The sequence below is a fragment of the Cotesia typhae genome, unplaced genomic scaffold (genome assembly GCF_013202065.1).
Source record: "Cotesia typhae breed Kobodo isofemale line unplaced genomic scaffold, CoteBio_Ctyphae contig_22, whole genome shotgun sequence".
In the NCBI taxonomy this organism is placed as follows: Eukaryota; Metazoa; Arthropoda; class Insecta; order Hymenoptera; family Braconidae; genus Cotesia; species Cotesia typhae.
The window spans coordinates 7896232-7916678 of record NW_027423728.1 but is presented as its reverse complement, the minus strand read 5'-3'; the positions used below and the strand labels follow the sequence as shown (position 1 = coordinate 7916678).

The 20447-nt window shown below is 32.5% G+C and overlaps 1 protein-coding gene across 6 annotated transcripts; it reads right to left on the bottom strand.

Moving 5' to 3' along the window:
• Window positions 1-442: 442 nt before the first annotated feature.
• Wnk (Wnk kinase) lies at window positions 443-19143 on the bottom strand. 6 transcript variants are annotated; one of them, XM_074238017.1, is made up of 12 exons: window positions 18884-19143; window positions 16639-16788; window positions 15874-16547; window positions 15141-15286; window positions 12600-14438; window positions 8257-11638; window positions 7658-7732; window positions 3429-7236; window positions 3276-3349; window positions 3141-3205; window positions 2893-3059; window positions 443-2804 (listed from the first exon to the last, which is right to left on the bottom strand). In XM_074238017.1, the coding sequence occupies exons 3-12, from the start codon at window positions 16123-16125 to the stop codon at window positions 2176-2178; spliced, it is 10437 nt and encodes a 3478-aa protein (XP_074094118.1). In that variant the 5' UTR covers window positions 16126-16547; window positions 16639-16788; window positions 18884-19143; the 3' UTR covers window positions 443-2175. The 6 variants fall into 6 exon arrangements, with proteins under 6 accessions (XP_074094118.1, XP_074094121.1, XP_074094119.1 ...); XM_074238020.1 differs by having other exon boundaries at window positions 7658-7729; XM_074238018.1 differs by having other exon boundaries at window positions 18893-19143.
• Between the last annotated feature and the right edge of the window lie 1304 nt (window positions 19144-20447).

Here is a 20447-nt window from a genome sequence, read left to right as displayed (position 1 = left end):
AAAAGCATTTACCGTAATTTATTTATTTTTTAATTAATTTTTTAAATGACTATTCATTTAAAAATAATTACTAAAAAATTTATAATTAATAAAGCACGTTAAAAAATATCTAATTAATAATAAAATTATCCATCCATTTTTAGTCAGCAATATATATAATCTCTATGCGTATTTACGTCTTATAATTACTTCATTCCTCTGATCATTGATTTTAGTTACCTAACAGGGTCACGTCATAATATATAATATATAACACATATTTTACATCACTTAAAAAGAAAATAATCAAAATAAAATTTTTTTTTAAATTAAATTTTCTCAATAATTTTTTTGCAATTTATTTTTATTTTTTTCTCTTCTCAAATTAACATTTCTCTTCAAGAATCAATTATAATATAAACAATCAATGAAATTTTTATTGACAAAAAATTTTACCGAGGCATTGTCTATTTAATAATTTTATTTTACTGCAATTACTGTACAAATTTATTGGCGATTTTAGTTATTTATTTTATTAATTATTTATATACTTCTTATAGACTAATATTAAACTGAAATATTCAATCATCCAACAGAACATTCATCAATTATACTTAATTATTTTTTTTTTTATAATTTTTAGATATAAATAAATGGCTATTTTTATCCAAACAGTATATTTTAATTTTTTTTCTCTACTTGTCATCATTGCAGAGTCATTTATGTCAGCTGTACTGATAATTAATCATTAATTATTTAATTTAAAATTACGTAATTATTTTTTTACATTAAAAATTTTTTTTTCTTTCCATTCACAACTCAATCATTCATATTTTGAGTAACAATATTACAAATAATTATTAAATTTACTTGAATTCAGTCATATTACATTATTATAAATTAAGAAAATGATCTATTACAATTCTAATTACATCAAACCAACAAAATTAAAATTAAACAAAAAAAAAAAAAAAAACGAAATTTAATTATCTCAAATAATAAATTTGAGATAGCGTCTCAAAAAATAATCAATTAATACATTAATTATCGTAAATATCACGAAATTAATCGGCATAATTATAGTTATCATAGCAATCACTAAATTTTATAAGACCGCAAGTCATAAAAATTAATATTTAATATATAAATATATAATAAAAGCATCATTGGGTTTTTAATTTAATACAAATTAAAATAATCATTAATATTAGCATTAAATAAAAATAATGCAATATAAAAAACAAATTAACTAGTAACACAATTTGTTTTTTATTTTTTTTTTTTTAAATTGGAGTAGTTTAAAATCGATAAAAATACATTAAAGCATAATAATGACTATATATTTAATTAATTAAACCCGAATTTCATGCGTCCATACTTTTTCATTCCAATTATTAATTTTAATTTTATTATTAATTTTTTTTTTTTTTTTTTTTTTTCCAAAAATTATAGATATTTTTCAACAGTTAACTATTTTACTAATTAATAATAATGTAATTAATTAATTAATAACCACTTGTCATTCGAATTATAAAGACTAGCTGAGGCCTGCACGAAAAACCGGTCACGGCTTTTATAATTTAAAGGGCAAACGTTAAAACCAAAAATAAATTTATCTTAAAAGTAACTATATTTTCTAAATAATTTTCATTATAATTAACTTCGATTCTTGTCTTATATTTGCACCAATTATTCGGAATTCCGCTAAAGGATCCTGATAAAAAAATTGAGATAATCCGTGCTCTTTTTTGATCCTTTACTTTAAAAAAAAAAAAAAAAAAAAAATAAATAAAAAAAAAAAAATTCGTTTGAACGCACGCATACGGTTGGTTATTACCGCAACAAGCAGCAAGCGTTTCTGGCACATTGAGGAATACATATTTATATAGATCCTAAAATAATAAATGTAATAATAAAAATAATTACATAAAGAAAAATATTCACAGATAAAACTTGTCTGATAGTTTTAGTTTCTCTTAATAGTCCAAGTTCACTTTAAAAATATTATTATTTATTTATTTGTTATTATTAAAATAATTATTAATAATAATAATAATAATAATAATAATATTATTATTATTATTATTGTTATTGTTATTATTAATAATAAAAGATATATATTAAAAGTAGAATAAATAATAACACATAAATTGATAAACGCACTAACAAAACCACGACGATGAATTATTAAAAATATTACTGTTCTAATTGGGAAGTGCTGGATTGGGTATGTTCCGATTGAGGCTCTCCTGGAGGAGTACCATCGTGTGAATTGCCAATGTGAGGCGTAGCTGGAGTTGTTGGTTGGGACTGAGGAGTCCCAGTCGGTGCGTAAATAAGACGGTAGCCAGCTGGTAGGAAAAATCCACTGTGAGGTGTATAACTGAATGCTTGAAAATTGGCTAAAGTCTTTGGATCATGATAGTGAATATAACTAGGTCCACTGGCTGTTGGTATTGCTGACGAGGCAACTAAAGACCCGCTTGGTCCGGACCCAATACTGCCATCAGAGAGTATTGGAGTCAACTGATACTGCGGATGACTGGACACTGTCGTTGGACCATTTGTAGACCCAATTATTTCAGCTGGTTCTGATGTGTAATTTGGAACGTTTTGAATATTTTCTGCTGATGGCATTATTGGAATTGGTATCACATAAGTATGAGGAATACCCGTGTGCTGTTGAGGTGCTTGCTTCAACTTTTGCGTTGCTAGACGCAATGTCTCTTCTGTATCCTGCGAATAATTGGAAATACGATGGAAAGATGTCTGTGGAGCTGTGCTGAACATCAAGTAATCCTCTACTGCTAAAGGTCTTGATGATCCTGATGAAATAATTTATTTTAGTTTTGTTTATTTAGCTTCATTAAATTAATGCACTATTTTATTCATTGAATTAATGCTCCTGTCTACCTGTAACAGTTGAGGCAACAGTGTGGTATAAAAGAGGTTGGTGTTGATGTTGGTGCAACGCGCTCGCCTGTTGCTGCTGTTGTATCAGCAACTGGAGCTGTTGCTGCTGGAAAAGCTCCAATTCTTCTCTGTGTTTCTTTTGCAACGTTTCCAATTCTAACGTTTGTCTGTTAATTAAAAAATTTAGTAATTATTGATTTTATTAAAAAATTTTTTTTTTTTTTTTTTTTTTTTTAGATTGACATTACCTTTTTATTAACATTTGATACTCTTCGCTTGGAGTCAATAATTGTATCCTTTCTTCTTTCTCAATCTTTAAAATAAATAAATAAATGTTTTATTAATTTAATAATGTATAAAATAATAATTATATTATTACGTACTTCAGTAATAGATGGTGTAGAAGATGACACTGGCGGTATTGAATTTTCACGGCTGTGAATTACTTGAACTGCATCTAAAAAATAAATTTTATTAATAACAGTCTAAAAATATATTTATATCAATAACTTTAATAAAAAAAAAAAATATCTTACTTTGAATTTCATCCATATGATGAATGGTATGTGTCCGTTCTCTTTTATCATCCTGATGTTGAACCTGTTTCTGTTCCAATTGAGTTTGTGATAAAATTTCACCCGCACCAGGCGGTCCAACAACTTTTGATACCATGAATCTAGAAATTTTCCTAGTTGGTTGACTTGAAGACGATTTCTGTTCACTAGTATCTTGTCCAAGCGTGTCAACTTGTGCTGGAGTCTCAGTTCCGGGTGTTCCAGTGACACAAGGCGTTGTTTTGGCCACACTGGAGACCGGGATAACCGGAGTCAGAAGAGTCTGAGTAATAGACTGTGGCGGAAGTTGATTAATAATTTGCTGAGTATTACTAGCCGGGACTGGCGGAGTTATCGGCTGGGGCGATGACGTAGAAAGAACTAACCCACGGTGATGAATTTTCGACAATTCATGCTCCAACTCTTGAAAGCGAGAACCTGACCGTTGGCTTCGCGACTTACTCTCCTTGCTAGGACTCATTGTCTCGGTATTAGAAGATTGATTCAAAGTCGGACTATTTAACGCACTTTCAGTGTTTGATTGAACAAATTGTGACATTGTCTGGTCACTGGGAAAGCTGTCAAAATTACTTGCATTGGCGTCTATATAAATAGTCCCGGGCGGATGGACAGTAGCTTGAGGAGAAACAAATCCAATCGAGTGGAGGGACGTCGGTACATTGACCGATGTTTTTTGCGGCAAATGATGCCCCCCAGCAGTTGACGACTCGTAGCACAGATTGTTTGACTGACTATGAGGAGTTGCCGGGTGACTTATCGGCGGCGTTCCAATGTGCAACGTATCACAAGGCTGGTTGGTCAATTGAACAAGCTTCTGATGAAGATCCGCTATTGTATGTGGCCCACATGTCCCACTGCTATTATTGGCAGTCTCTGATAATTTATCCAATGAATTCTGCTGGCTCAGCTTGTGCTGCTGCTGTTGAGGGAAATAATAGTGAGAATTTGATCCAAGATCTGCGGACTCTACCATCGTGTGCTCGGGAGTTATTTCATAACTCGAATTTTCATGCTCAGACAGAGTATGATAATCCGAGCTAGTTCGTCTGCTGACACTTCCATCAACCATATTGTCCGTCTCCGGAAATTTCAAATTATCTTGCTCTTGTGATTGTATCTGAGCAACAGGTTGCAAATTTTGAATGGGCTGTTGGACATATTGTATTGGCGCAGATTGCTGAGTAACATTATGACCAGAGTAAGGTGGCATTACCCACTGACCTTGAACTGTAAAGTTTTGACTGTGGCCTTGAATAGTTTGTGTAACAACCTGACTCTGAAGATCTATTTGTTGATTCATTTGCTGCATTGGTTGGGGTTGAGATTGTTGCTGTGGTTGTTGAGCTACCGATTGTTGAATTGACTGTTGCTGATGAGAATGATAGATTTGTTGCGGCTGCTGCTGCTGCTGCTGCTGTTGTTGTTGTTGTTGTTGTTGTTGTTGTTGTTGTTGTTGTTGTTGTTGTTGTAATAACTCGGACTGATTCTGAATCTGAGAATGATACGACTGCTGCTGGACATCAGTTTGATTTTGAATCTGTGCATGATAGACATGCTGCTTTACTTCAGTTTGATTTTGAATTTGAGTATTATAAACTTGTTGATGCTGCTGCACATCAGTTTGATTCTGAATCTGTGAATAAGCTTGCTGTTGCTGCTGTTGAATATCCGTTTGATTCTGAATCTGTTGATGATAAACTTGCTGTTGAACTTCAGCCTGGTTTTGGATCTGCGAGTGATAGGTCTGTTGTTGCTGAATATCTGTTTGACTTTGAATCTGGGAATGATACTGTTGCTGCTGTTGAACATCAACTTGATTTTGAATTTGAGATAAATAAATTTGTTGTTGTTGTTGTTGTACATCAGCTTGGTTTTGAATTTGTTGATGATAAACCTGTTGCTGCTGTTGCTGCTGCTGCTGCTGCTGCTGCTGCTGAGGTTGCTGTTGCTGTTGTTGTTGCTGCTGTTGCTGTTGTTGAACCTCATTTTGATTCTGAATCTGGGAATAATTAGTTTGTTGTACTTCTTGTTGATTTTGAGCCTGCGGATGGATTCCTTGTTGCTGTTGTGGCTGTCCTTGGAAATTCTGCGATTGAACGTACGTCTGCTGCATAGGCATTTGCGGCATCTCAGGCTGAATAGGTTGAAAATATTGTTCAGAATGCAAAACCGGAATCGATTGATGCTGATTAGTCGCCGAAGTATTTAACTGATCATGGCTAATAATATTGTGCGGCGTGGTAGACTTTGATTTAGGATTAGACAAAATATTAGCAAGATTTTGAGCAAGATCAGGAAGAGTTGAAGACACTTCTTTAGCTTTTACTTTCGGTGTCACTTCCATAGTCTGTGCTGACATTTGCATCGGAGTTGAAAGCGCAACATTTTGTAAATTCTGATGTACAATATTTTGATACTGCTGATCAGTAGTTCCAATCTGATTGTGATCCGGCTGATTATGAGCTAGCTGTGTTATACTTGGAGTTTCAGACGTATGAGAGTCTGAAGACACACTGGAGCCCCTGCAGAGCCACTCTTCAACATTATTCTGCTGGATTTGCTGCGGCAAAGGCTGCATCAGAACATACGGATAAGACGTAGTTTGTGGCTGTGATTTTTGAACAGCTGGTGGTTGAGAGAGTGTCTGCTGAATAAACTGCTGTGGAATTTGATGCTGAACTTGACCAACTGATATCTGGTCCTGCTGGATGTGCTGTTGAACAATATTTTGTTGTTGCATGCCAACTTGTTGTTGATGTTGGTGCTGAATCACAGAATGTTGTTGAACAGTAACTTGTGTTTGATACTGAGTCAAAGGTTGTTCTTGTTGCTGGACTACTCCACCAGTACTAGGTTGAAATTGAACATTTTGCAGCAACTGCGGGTTTGTTTGCTGAGCTAGGTTTGTTGTCTGTACCAGAACTACTGTCTCTTGCTTCGTTTGAGTAACAACTCCTTTAGGAAGCATTTGACCCATCATTTGCTGTACTCCCATTTGAACTTGATTCATATTTTGAATTTGTTGCGATTGTTGCGCCAACTGCAATTGTTTTGCATATGATGCTTCACCACTGCTATTATCCATATCATTTAAATTAGATTCTGATTCAACATTTGCAACATTGTTTTCTAAATTTAATCCTGATAACTGTTGAGGTAAATTCAGTATATTTTCACAAACGGTAATTGTATCAGACTCACTAGAAATTGATTTTTGTTCAACAACGGGGCTGACTAAAAATCGTGAAATTTTACGCATTGGAACAGATTTTTTTGGCTCTAAAAATCCTTCTTGAGAAAATTCACAACTGCTGTTTTGAGATTCCAATTTACGGTTTGATTGACTTAACGTCGCTATTTCAGAAATGTTTTCATCGTCTGCTTTTGAATTAACAGCAGGATCATGTTGTGAGTTAACAGATTCCATGCCTGATAATTTTTGTGTATCGTTTGAATCCTCCATACTTGTATTGTTAGAGTCTAAAGGTATGTCTTCGCTAACAATAGTCTCGCAGTTGTCGTTTGAATCGCTTGGAATATTTACCGGTGTCAATGTGTCTGTATTTTGAGTTGAAGTTGAAGATCGCCTTGATATTTCGTCAGATATACTGTTTTCTGTGGTAGTTGTTGCTATATTTAGATTTTCCATTGAATTTACCGTACTAATTTGCTGTGATTTGTTATCCATTGAAGTGGCAGCAATGTGGGATATTATCTGGTCGATTGGCAATATTTTTGATGACCCTGAGTTGTTTGTTGTTTCGTCTCTCTGAAATTTATATCAATTTTTTTTTTTTTTTTTTTTTTTAAATTAATTTATTTTTTAAAAAAGAATTATGACAAAAAATAAAAATAAACAAATTTGAAAAAAAAATTCCCTAAAATATTAATTAAATTTTATAAATATAATGCTGAAAAAAAAAATCATAAGAATAATAACAATAGATTATTATTTATTATTAATAATTAGAATATAAATTAAAGACATTAAATACAGTTATTAGCTTGACAAATGATTAACAACCATCGTAAACGGAAAAAAAGTAGTAAAAAAAAAATAAAATAAAAGGACAAATACTGAAATAAAAAAATAAAAATAAAATAATGCAAATAAATAAATAAATAAACACCAACAAATAATGAATGATTAACGAAAAAAATTTGATTCGAAGAGGACTAGAAGAACTCACCGAACGATGCCTACGATGAGCTTTATAGGAACATCGATGGCTGCTTTGTCGAGTTAGCGAGCCGTGTCTGACCTGCTGCGTCCAAAATTATACATACACTCAATTACAAATGGCTTTTTTCTAATTTTATTTATATACAACAATAAAGCCAATACTTTTTGATGAATTATTTTTCTACATTAATTAATTAAACGAAAATATAATTAAAATTTTAACCGCACTGGGTTCATAAAAAGTAAATTTAATTTCCGTAGCGTTCAAACTGAACAAGGAATCGTCACTAACTGACTATCTAAATTTTAAGTTCAATTACTAAGCAAATATTTTCAGAATCTAGTCATTGGTAATTCCAATTAGAAACACATTAAAAAAAAAAAATTAAGAATATCTGATTAAAATTGTCAAGGTATTTGTTGACATATTTTAACGATTATTGTAAATACTTATGGGATTATTTTATTTGTAAGAAAATGAGAGAAAGAAAAGAATAAAGAAAAAAAAAAAGATAGAGAAGAAAAAAGTATTTTACTAATTCTAAACTACGCTAGAATAATTATTTAAAAAAAAAAAAAAAAAAAAAAAAAAATTAAAATAATCACCTTAACCGTATCAAGATTGTATTCTCGAGCTCTTGGTCTACGACTAGTAACAGGACTTCCACCAGCAGACTGATCAGCTGGTCCATGCGCAACAAGAGGAAGACTACGCGTTGGATCTAATCTCAATTGTTTAACAATGTCTTCAATTAATTCAACAAAAGTATCACACTGTGATTGCGGTAACAAATTTTCAGCCACCAAATTATTAGCAATATCTAACGGTACCATGTCATTACGATCAAATTTGAATACTACTGTTTTTTGTTTGCTCGTGTCTAATTGACATTCTACGGTCATCGATGAACCATCACTGTTGGTCACGGATAATACTGTTAATTTAATTCCCGTTTTGCGACGTTTAGTTCCTGATCTCTTGACTCGGCTCTTTTCCGAAGGCACCGCACCCTCTGTGCTTTCCGGATGTCCATCAGAAGAGCTGGGTAATTGTGCTAAAGATACAGGATTTTGAGCAATTGATTGCAGCTGCTCTTGTTGTAAGCTAATAGGTCCATCAGAGGTTACTGATAAAACAGATTCAACAGTGTCCTGTTTATTCAATACACTTTTTTCAGCATTATTATAAATCTCGGTAGCATTTATCAACTGGGATTGATGTTGAATGTTAGTCGACTGTGTAGCACTGCTATTATTAGTCTGAATAATATTCATATTAGCTGGAATAGCATTTACATTTTGAGTATACTGCATCTGCACCAACATATTCTGCTGCTGTGATTGCAATACTGAAGTATTTTGTAAATTTGCGCAAGGACTCGACTGTTGTAAATTTTGCTGATGGACATTTTGGATAGCTGGAGAGTTCTGGACATTCGGAGTCGATTGAATGACTATTTGACCAGGCTGCCCAGATGTTGAAACAAAATTCTGGCCGGTTGGTATCACCACATTAGATGGAACGTTTGTGTTTGAATAAATAGTTTGAGCATTGTGTCCTGATTGTAAAATCTCAATATGTCCAGACGCGTTTGAATTATTCGGATAGGATTGATAAATTTGCTGTTGATACAAAGTCGCGTTGGTAAATGCAGCAGTACTGGTGTTGCCTTGTTGATAATATTGCTGAACATTTTGTTGGAGCATTGGCGCTGAATTAACAGCATTAGGATGAATTTGTTGAAGCTGTTGTTGCATTTGAGTCTGCGTGTATTGAATATGTGTCTGACCTTGCCGAATAACTTGCTGTTGCTGAGGATGGTTCATCTGCATTGTAGATTGCATTTGAGCTGGTACTTGAGTCGACAGAGGCATCTGCGATGGCACAGACATCTGATTAAGCTGCATGTACTGCTGCGATGGCTGCGGCTGTTGGAGAATTTGTGAAGGTTGCTGAATTTGAGGCTGCAGCTGAGTCTGTTGTATTTGCTGTGGTTGACTGTGGCCTGTCATCTGAAGCTGCTGTTGTGGTATTTGAGACTGAGATTGTATCTGAGGTGGCATTTGTGTCTGCTGCTGTTGAAGCTGAGGCTGAGATTGCATTTGTGTTTGCTGGGGCTGGATTTGAGATTGAGGTGGGATTTGAGGTTGTTGTTGTTGTTGTTGTTGTTGTTGTTGCTGCTGCTGTTGAATTTGGGGTTGAGGCTGGATTTGGGGCTGCTGTTGTTGAATCTGAGGCTGAGATTGCATCTGCGGCGGCATCTGAGTCTGCTGTTGAATTTGAGGCTGCATTTGAGGATGTTGATGCATTTGAGGCTGTTGAATTTGATTTTGAATTGTAGATTGCTGTTGGACTGAAGATTGCTGCTGCAATTGGGGCTGCACTTGTGGTTGAGACATGTGCTGTTGAATAGACGGAAATTGTGGTGGACCTTGAATAGTCTGTGGTGTGGAGCACTGTGAAGAGTTGGCACTCAAAGCTTGTCCAACATGTTGAGAATATTGTGGTTGTGATTGAGCTTGAGATTGAAATTGCTGCGGCGATTGCTGCTGCTGTTGTGGTTGCTGTTGTTGTTGTGGCTGCTGCTGTTGTTGTTGTGGCTGCTGCTGTTGTTGTTGTGGTGGTTGCTGCTGCTGCTGCTGTTGTGGTTGCTGTTGTTGCTGCTGCTGCTGCTGCTGCTGCTGTTGCTGCGGTGGTGGTTGATATGCTTGTTGTTGATATTGTACAGATTGTTGAGTATTTTGAGCAGCTTGAGGAATTTGTTGAGCTTGTTGAGGCTGGACCACAGACGTTTGTTGTTGTTGCATCAACGGTTGCTGCTGAATAATTTGGACTTGTTGAGGTTGCAGACATGCTTGTTGACCTTGCTGATTTTGTTGTAGATGTTGTGGTTGTGGTTGTGGTTGTGGTTGTGGTTGTTGCTGTTGCTGTTGCTGTGGCTGTGGCTGTTGCGGTTGTTGCTGCTGTTGATCTTGATGTTGCTGTTGCTGGATAATTTGCTGTTGGATCTGCATTGGTTGTTGAATTGACACTTGTCCCTGCAACATATTTATATTCGACTGAATTTGCTGTTGTTGCAATTGTACTTGCAATAATAATTGCTGCTGCTGTTGCTGTTGTTGCAACAAAGATTCATTAGCAGACTGAGTTTCAACATCTCTATCAATCCGTTCTTTTTCTTCTTTATTTTTACGATCTTCACGTTCTCTCAGCAAAGTAGCAATTTGTGATTTTAACATTTTAGTAATTGCCTTAGCGTCTTCTTCGAGAATCAAACTAGACTTGGCCATTTCCAATGCTACCTCTTCAGCATTATCCCTCTGTATATCAAAATCAAATTGTATAGCCTCATTTTCTTTGTGCTTATTGGTACGTTTCTTTGGATCAAGAACACGTAATCTAAATTCAACGCGAGACAATTCGGCATCAGCTACCGCATTTTCACGGGATACCATTTCTAATTTCAAACCTATGTCGTCAGCAAAAAATTCGTGATTTAATAAATCTTTAACCAAAGGACGTTCATCTTTTTTTAAACGTATACACATTTCTATTATCTCACGTACTTCTGGATTTTCAACTTTATCATAACTCAGTGGCTTAACACCCGATACAACTCGTTTATAAATTTGCGCTGGTCCAGCACACTCTGAATATGGATATTCAGACGTAGCCATCTCAAGCATGCACATACCAAAGGCATATACATCAACAGATTCATCATAATGTTCTTCATACATCTCTGGCGCCATAAATTCTGGTGTACCAATAACACTTTTTGCAAAACTTCGATTTTTTAAAGTTGCCAAACCTAAATCGCCAATTTTTACACTTCCAGTTGTTCCAGTAATAAAAATATTATCACACTTTAAGTCACGATGAATTATTGGAGGTGATCTCGAATGTAAAAAACTTAAACCTTTTAAAATTTGTCGACACCATGATTTAACAACTTTTGGATTTATTTTTTTGAATCTTTTTAAATATCTAAAACAAAAAATTTTTTAAATTATAAAATAAATATAATATAAATAATCAATAAAATAATTTATGCATCGTATACGGAAAGAACAAAATTGCACTGGATAACATTGCAGATTATACTCAGTGACCTCTGTAGTGAAAAAAAATTCCAGATAGTAGCTAGTATAATCCAAATTAAATCTTAGTCACAAGTATAAACGTAAAAACATACGTCTTATATTCTATTTTTACGTGGACATGTCTATTTATGCGCCAAAAAGTTCTGATAAATCCACGCCACGTGAATAGAAGAATCTTAAAATCACGCTGCATGAATATAGGGGCCTTAAAACCACGCTGCGGGAATATAAATTTGTAAAAGACCTTATATTCATGCTTCGTGGATTTGCTAGGATTTTTTTTACGTATGATATGAATAGCCAATTTTTTTTTTACATATCTTGTAACTGTAATAATTATAACAGCTATAAAATATATTGTTAAATATTTAAATGCCTAAAATTTGGTTGACTACAATTCACAAATTATAAACAGAACTTTACGCGCAGGCGCTAGAAAGGTAATAGTGGAGATATTAGGGGGTAAAATTCAATCAAAATTTACTTCGTTCTGTGCGCCTGAGCGGAGCATACACATACTACTTTGAAAGTAAGTGAGTATTGTGTATACGTATAGTGCCATGAGTCCCAAAAAAAATGCCCGAGCTTCCTTTTTTCGTGGCGCTGTAAGTATGCATGGATACACTGATACTATACTGCTAATGGAGGAGTATTAAAATTTTATTAGTTCCACCCACGCACACAGAGCGAATAATCTGCATTATACTAGCTACTATCTAAAATTTTTTTTCACTACAGATTTCACTGCGTATAATCTGGAATATCATCCAGTGTAATCTTGTTCTTTCCGTGTAATAAAGTTAAATAATTTATATAAAATATATAAATAATGAAAATGAACTTACGTTTTTAATGTTCCTGAGGTCATTAGCTCAGTAACAAGAACAATGTATTTTCTTTTGGTAAGAGTGACTTCCCAGTAATCATAAAATCTAACAATATTGGGATGCTGAAGACCCTTGAGCATTTCAGCTTCTTCACGGAATCTCATTCGCTCACTTTTATTCAATTTTTTTTCTTGAAGTTCACACCAAGCAACAGAAACTCCAGTTTGTGTGTCTAAACCTCTGTACACAGTTTTAAAACTTCCACGTCCAATTTCTTCTTCAAATTTAAGAAAACGTTCATCAGGAGACATACCAATAGCCTTTTCTTCATCCTTATCCTCAACAGTTTGTACCTTAACTTTCATAAGTAAATTTCTTACGTCTTCCATCGGCATGGTCTTTTGTTTTTCAAGCTTTTCATCAGCTTTAAAATTTTCATCCAACAACGGTCCGATAAATCCTTCAACAATTTCTTCTTGTACTTGGACTTGGTCTTTAGTCTCAGCCTCTTTTGGTGGATCATTATTCTCACTAAAATTTTGACTTTTGTTAGTAGATTGATAAACATCTTGCTCAGCATCGAATGTTATTACTTTTCCTAATTTACTTAATGACTCTCTTAGAGCTTGAGCTGCTACAATATCACTGATACTCGTACTATTATCATCTTCATATATCGTTACTTGATTATCCTCTTCAATATTTGCCGTCATTTCCGTTTCTCTATTTTCTACTATCGTTGATTCTTCCGTAACTTTAGACGTTACAAATCTCGTATTTTTAATCTTTTCTAATTTTGTCTTTTCACTACTATCACTTGAACTTATAATATCATTTTCACTATCATTATTAATTGTTTTAGTTGAATTTTTCCTAATATTTGAATCACAATTTTCGGTAGATTCTGTTGAAATTTTTCTCTTAGGTATTTGTGACACCGAGTCATTAAAATTTTTTTTTCTTTCTCCAGAATCTACTCCAGAATCTTTAGAAGTCTTTCTACTCCGTTCTTCCGATTTTGTTCCACTTGGCGATAGATGTTTGTCCATACTGTCCATAGACCTAGGATGACTCGAGGAGCGCATCATCGATCGTTTTTTGACTTGGTTTGGATTATCAACATCCAAACTTTTTTGCGATAATTTTTTACTGGATGCCGGGATAATTTTAGAATTTTCAGGTGCATCTTGTGTATCGTGCAACGATTTTTTAAAAGCATTATCATCGTTGCACGCCGAGTCAGTCTCGACTAGTGGATTATTTTCAACAGTCTTATCATTATTATCTTTTAATTTATTAGATTTACCCTTAACAGCTGGTATAATAGACACTGAATCAATGCCTGATACTCTTGATATAATTTCTACAACCTCCTCAGCATCACTGCAGGCAGTATCACCACTACTGTAATCTCTCGTTATTAACTGTGAGTTTTGGGACGAACAAGATGCATCAGAAATGCTGTTAGAGTTACTTTTTTTCTTTGGCGATGGTGAGCCACCAGATACAACTCCATTACTCGTTATCGATGCTGTTTCGACACTACTGTCACTCAAATTACGGTGCTGTTTTTTACTGTTTATCAATGAACGATTCGTTGAGGTTTTACTGCCAGTACTTGAACCAACTTGATTAATAATTGATAATTTACGCTGGCGGCGATTATGGTGACTATTGTGAGTCTTCTGCGCATTAACAATACCGCAGGTTCCTCCGGTCTCTTGTGAGGCTATATGACCCACTCCAAGACCAATTCCTCCTTGACTACTTCCGGCACCACTGGCCACCAGCTTTGGACATAAACCAGACAGGCCAACACTAGCTCCGCCTGACGCACGTTGCCTGCTTGCCTCATACCTGCAATAAAAAATAACAAAACATTACATACCAACACATAGATAAATAAATTATATATATTGATATTTTCTGGCTCATTAATGCAATGACATCTGCGGTTACTCACGTAGACTAACAAATTATATTTATTTTATTTATTTATTTTTATTAAAAATTCAAACTATAATAAATTAAAAAAAAAAAAAAAAAAAAAAAAACCTATAATTTTATTGATTTGTATTACATAATATTATTAAATATTTCATTTTTAATTTATTTCAAGTAGTTTTATCATCAACGAACCAAAAAAAAAAAAAAAAACCCTCAATTTAGAAATATTTTATTAATATATTAATTATGTTAATAATTGTATTAAATATTGAAGCAAAAAAAAGCATTATGAAAATAGTTGCAATGAGTGATTTAATAAAATTTATAAATAATTATTATAATAATAAAATTACCTATAGTATAAGTAATATAAATGTGAATGAAATATTTCATTACAAATGAAAATATCTTGGCAGATCATAAACACGAATATTTCAAGGTTTTTTTATTTTAGCTTTTGCAATAATGGAATAGAGATAACAAATGCAAGAGAAAAAATAGATAGATATTATCGATGCAAATAAAAATAAAATAAAATAAGCGTATTTTAAAAAGATGCAGTGATGTGTGAAAATATAAGAAGCATGAATTTTGATACAGACATCATTATACCTGTCCTGTCTGGAATGGCCAGATGGAAATAACCCTCGCACTACGTTGCCTATAGCTGCTCTCTTTTTCGAATCTTTTTCACGTCCTCTACACCCTCCACCACCTGTGCCCACCTGACAATGCTCTTGACGATGTCCTCGCTCAGTCTAAAAAAAATAGTACCAATTTATAAATTATTTCAAATAAGGTATTGAATGAGGGTTTCGTGATTCTTGATACTCCGACAAAATGTCCCCAGAAAAAATATCCTTTAAAAAAAAAAAAAAAAAAAAAAAAAAAAAAAAACCCGCAAAATTCAAAACAATAAATTTGGAAAAAACTATTTAACACTTATTAATGTTATTTTGCCCTTTTATCATTAATTTTGTGTGTATTTATTCGATATTATTAATTTTAAAAAGATTAATATTTATATATTTAAATATTTAGTCTTGGAGATATTTTGTCGGGGTATCAAGAGTCCTGATATCCTAACTAGGGAATAAATATCCAATTTAATAATCAAATTTTTATGTTAATTATTATATAAGTATATAGTATTTAAAATATCAAGAAAAAAAGAAGATTTTTTGTTAATATTTTTTTTTTTTTTAATATTTTTAAATAATTATCAACCCAAAAATTTATTTATTGAGGTTACCTTACTTGGTACTAAAACACAATACTGTTCCATGTATTTGATTATTTACAAGTACTGTTTAGTAACCTTTAAAAAATTAAAAAAAAAAATTACCTTTAGATTAAGAAGTTTGATATTTAAACGACTAGAAGAATTAGTCGGTACTGGACTCAAGTCACAACGCAATTTTCTGTGTGATTTTTCTACAATCGGATGATTACTATCATCATCAAAATCAACTGTATTAGAATTACCAATAGGATATGCACGAGTAGATGTGAGTAAAATATTCTCAGTATTGGTCTCGACTTTATTATTCGTGCTCACAGGGCTCACTATTTTATTCTCATTGCAACATCTCGGCATTGCACGAAAATCAATCGTATACTTGAAATGGTTTTAGAGTTTGTCACAGCCTTCGGCAACACTGCTCTTAATAATTAGATAATAACATATATTATGATTAGTTGACTTCTTTGTAAGCTTAGAATTTATTTTCATCTGTTGAAGATCTATCTCAGAAAAGATCTACGTCAAAAATTAATTGTTTCAGAGCTTTAAGCTTAAATGTTAATATTTATAAAATCAAATGTATCTAACACTTGCAACATTCACCGATTACACTTAAATAATATCTTTTTTTCTCAACATTATTATTAATAATAACTAAGCTTTAATATTCTTTTGTCTGTCACGAAGCTCTATTTCAAGTCTTGTATTTCTGTTTAAATCAACCAAGTTATTTCATAACTATAAACTAGTATCATCATTGACTGGAATGACGTATTCTAAAAAATAAGAAAAAAATATGATTAATATTTTTATAAATAAAAATATTTATTAAATTAAATTAAATAAGATGATAAAATATATACAAACCTACGGCTGATTAAATAAATAAATCAAAACTGGCTATTGATAAAAATATCTTTCAAGAGTTAGAAAAAAACTTGAATTCTTCAACAACAGCGTATCTCGAAAAGCTTCTACGATGCTATAATCCCTCATGATAATTCATCAATGAATAATCTGAAAAATAAAATTGCATTAGTTAGTCATCTCATAATAATACAATTATTGTTATAATTATATTAAATTTTTAAAGCATCAACAAACAATAAACATTGAAAAATTAATTTTAAAAATATTTTGTCGTTGCATAATAAATACTTAACAACATATTTTAAAATATTAGTTGACATAAATGATAAAAAATAATTAATAAAAATATTACGAGTTACAGGTAGTCGATGGAATAAAAAAAAATGTATGATGCAGTATGATACATGAGAAATGAATTTTTCGTTGTCTAATCGCGGTTTACTTTGAACAGATCATCAATACATTGCAGTGTCAAGAGCTTAACAAGTCAAGGCATAGGAAATCTGACTCTGCGAATGGAAACAAACTAATGCAGTGTTGCTGGCCATCACATATGTATATCGACAAGTAATACACGTGTATATGACATAAATTGCGCATAATTTTCATTATGCTCGTATCATTGATTATTGTTGTTATTCTTACTATTATTCCCATTGTAGTTTTTATCTATTTTAAATTTTAGCTATTTATGCTAAATTAATTCAGAATAATATTGAGTAATGTTGAATTATTATTTATTATTTATTATTGATTATATTTTTTTATGATTATTGTATAAGTGATAAATTTGATATCCAGTCGTATAGTGTAATCAAGTTAACATGAAACGCTGATGCGATGATACCTTGACAAGCTTACAAAGCACGTGTAAGTTGAAAAGAAAAGAAAAAAAAAAGAGTATACTGTGAATAAGATAAAAAAAAAAAAAAAAATAATAGAATCGCAATTTTCCAATGCCTTATCAACTATTTGTTTATTTAATTTACCACATTACAAATTGTAATGAGAAGCTATAAATTAATATGTGTGTGGCATTTTTAATATATGTAACAGAGTAACATGTGTGGCAATAATTGAATGATAACAATTGTCAAATTGATTGACAAAAAAAAAAAAAATATATATATATATATATATATATATATATATATATATATATATATATATATATATATATATATATATATATAATTAATAATATGTATAATCGTGACACACCAGATTTTATAATGACGTAAATTAGTAAACTCAACAGATTCGACGAAGATGATTTAAATAATATTCATTGAGTTTGTAGAACAAATGACCACGTACTTAAAACCTGTCAAGATATAATAAGTAAAACAGGCTTATTATAGAGTATACACGAAAACATTAACACACAAGCTCTAGTGGTAATTTCAACTTGACTAACTCTTTATCAAAGTTAACAGAGACAAGACAAGGAAGAGTAGAGAAAATGAAGAAGAAAAAAATATAAAACGAATCAGGGAAACATTGACAGTGCGCAGCAGCAAGTGTCGAGACGACACAGGCGTCACGGTTGTGTCGTTGTGTCGTGGTGGAGACGACGATTGTATGATAGAGATACAGAACAGGGGCACGTGCGTGTGCAACCGAGGGCATATATTACGCACACCGCAAATCAAATAAGCTTTTTCAGTGTGGATGTCTTGTGTAGAGTACACGGTCACACTGACAGAGAAAGAAAGATGATAAACTAATAGAGACAACGACTAACGACTGAGAAAGAAAGAAAGAAAGAAAGAAAGAGTCATTTGTGTGACGATGTGACCAACTCCACGTATACACATTTAAAGAATCTAATGTATACGCGGCACACGCCAGCACGCACACTAAACATACACATACACACATTAGCACTCATAATACGTATAGATATATAAGTAAACTTGATGATGAACTTTATACACACGTGAAATCGTATGGCCACGATAATGTGACATCTATCCCAAAAATATCACGCTAGATTATTTCAATAAGCATATACCAACAAAAATATTATTATTGTTATTATTGGTTATTATTTATCACAAATGTTGATACGATTACTGTCAGTGGATGCGGATTTAAATAATAATTAAATAACAATGAGCTCCGATGGTTAACTTGTCATTTGGTATCTACTGAATGCCAGTAATACTCTCTTGAACACACATTAATGACGTTCAATTAGTTTGACCTGCATTATTCGAAAATAAAATAATTAAAGGTTTACCAGAATTACCAAATGATTCAGCAATCAGTGAAAGTCCTAAAAAACTCCGAGGAACTTTACACGAAAGACACGATAAAACTATGGAGCACAGACTACATATACAATTGAATGAGCCTCCAACGATCCTCCCGTGTATTCCCGGCGAGACGGCTCACAGTACACAGTTACACACACGCGTGTAGAACACACACCGTCAACGGGGAACAAACCAACACAATACTCCCCTCTCTTAACTCGTTTTCCCGGCGCCACACGTTTTTACTCACATTTATACTGGCGAAAAATAGCCCCGACTACACCCAAATCACCATTTTTTATATATTTCTCAGGCATACTCTAGCGCACTCTTGAGATGCTATGTGTAACGTACGGGAAAAATCTGTAAAGCGTTAAGGGGCCATTCACACTCAGTCAATTCGACCCTCAGCGTATATATCTGTATCTGTAAACAAACTCATATTTATATGATATTTATATATTATACACATTTATCCACACATACTCACATGTTCATTTTGGAATACACATATGGCTTGGATACGTAGGATTTACCTATAGCACTATCTCTCTTAAATTGAGTTCTACTTCACAGCTGTATAATTTACATTGTATACATGTACTTTCGCCAATGAATAGAGCAGATAAATAAACTGGTGAGATTCGCGAGCAACGAGGATAAAATATACCCACACATTGATACACTCTCAACATCGTCTCAGATGTTTAATATCTGTGTATCCTGTGTGTATCTACATTCGTGGCGCCATGGTAACAAGAGATCGAGATCTTGTGGATCTTGTTGGATCTTGTGTCCGGTTTGGATTTTAAACCCGCTGTTGCCTGGAATAGAAATCCAGACAGAAAAATCCAACTACTCACTCGACTCACTTACTTACTTACTTTACTTATTGCTTTCGACAAACTCCTATACATATGCATATACATATATTTTTATTTTTTTTCTCATTACCTTCGTAATATCTAATTACTATACAGTTTTGATATTGTCTATTTATATTTTTATATACTTACATTTTTTTTTATTTTTTATTTCTCCAGTAATTTTATTATTTAAAAATTATTTAAACTTTTTTTATGACATTTCCATGTATACGCACGATGATTCAAGTGTAAAAAAATTAATCATAGTATACTTTTAATCCATTATGAAGATCGTTGGAAATCAATGTGATTTTTCTGAGAAATTTAATAATAATAATTTAATAAGCATTATTGTTTATAAATATTTATTTATATAATTTATGACGATTACGATCAATCAGTTTGCGTTTTTTTTTTTTTTTTATGATTCTTTTAATTTAAATTTAGTTTTATTAAATTTCAAAGTTATTGATATTTGTACTGATATATTATGTGCTGATGATAAATATCATAAATATCGTTGGTTAATTTTAATTTTTAACTGGAAACCAGGCCCTAAGTGTTGGGATTAATTTTACTTTTTTTTTTCTTTAGGAATTTTCATTCAACGTAAAAACACAAAGCGGGAATTTTTAAATTCACAAAGTTTTATTGAAAATTACCTGAGAGCTCTTTTAAATTC

Bases quoted from the DNA above. Each gene is read 5' to 3' on its own strand.
- Wnk (XM_074238017.1), bottom strand. From the start codon at position 16,125: ATGCCGAGATGTTGCAATGAGAATAAAATAGTGAGCCCTGTGAGCACG. The intron at 14,439-15,140 runs GTATAATGATGT...TTTTTATTGCAG, and splicing joins GGCCATTCCAGACAGGACAG to GTATGAGGCAAGCAGGCAAC. The intron at 3,350-3,428 runs GTAAGATATTTT...TTTATTTTTTAG, and splicing joins TCATATGGATGAAATTCAAA to ATGCAGTTCAAGTAATTCAC.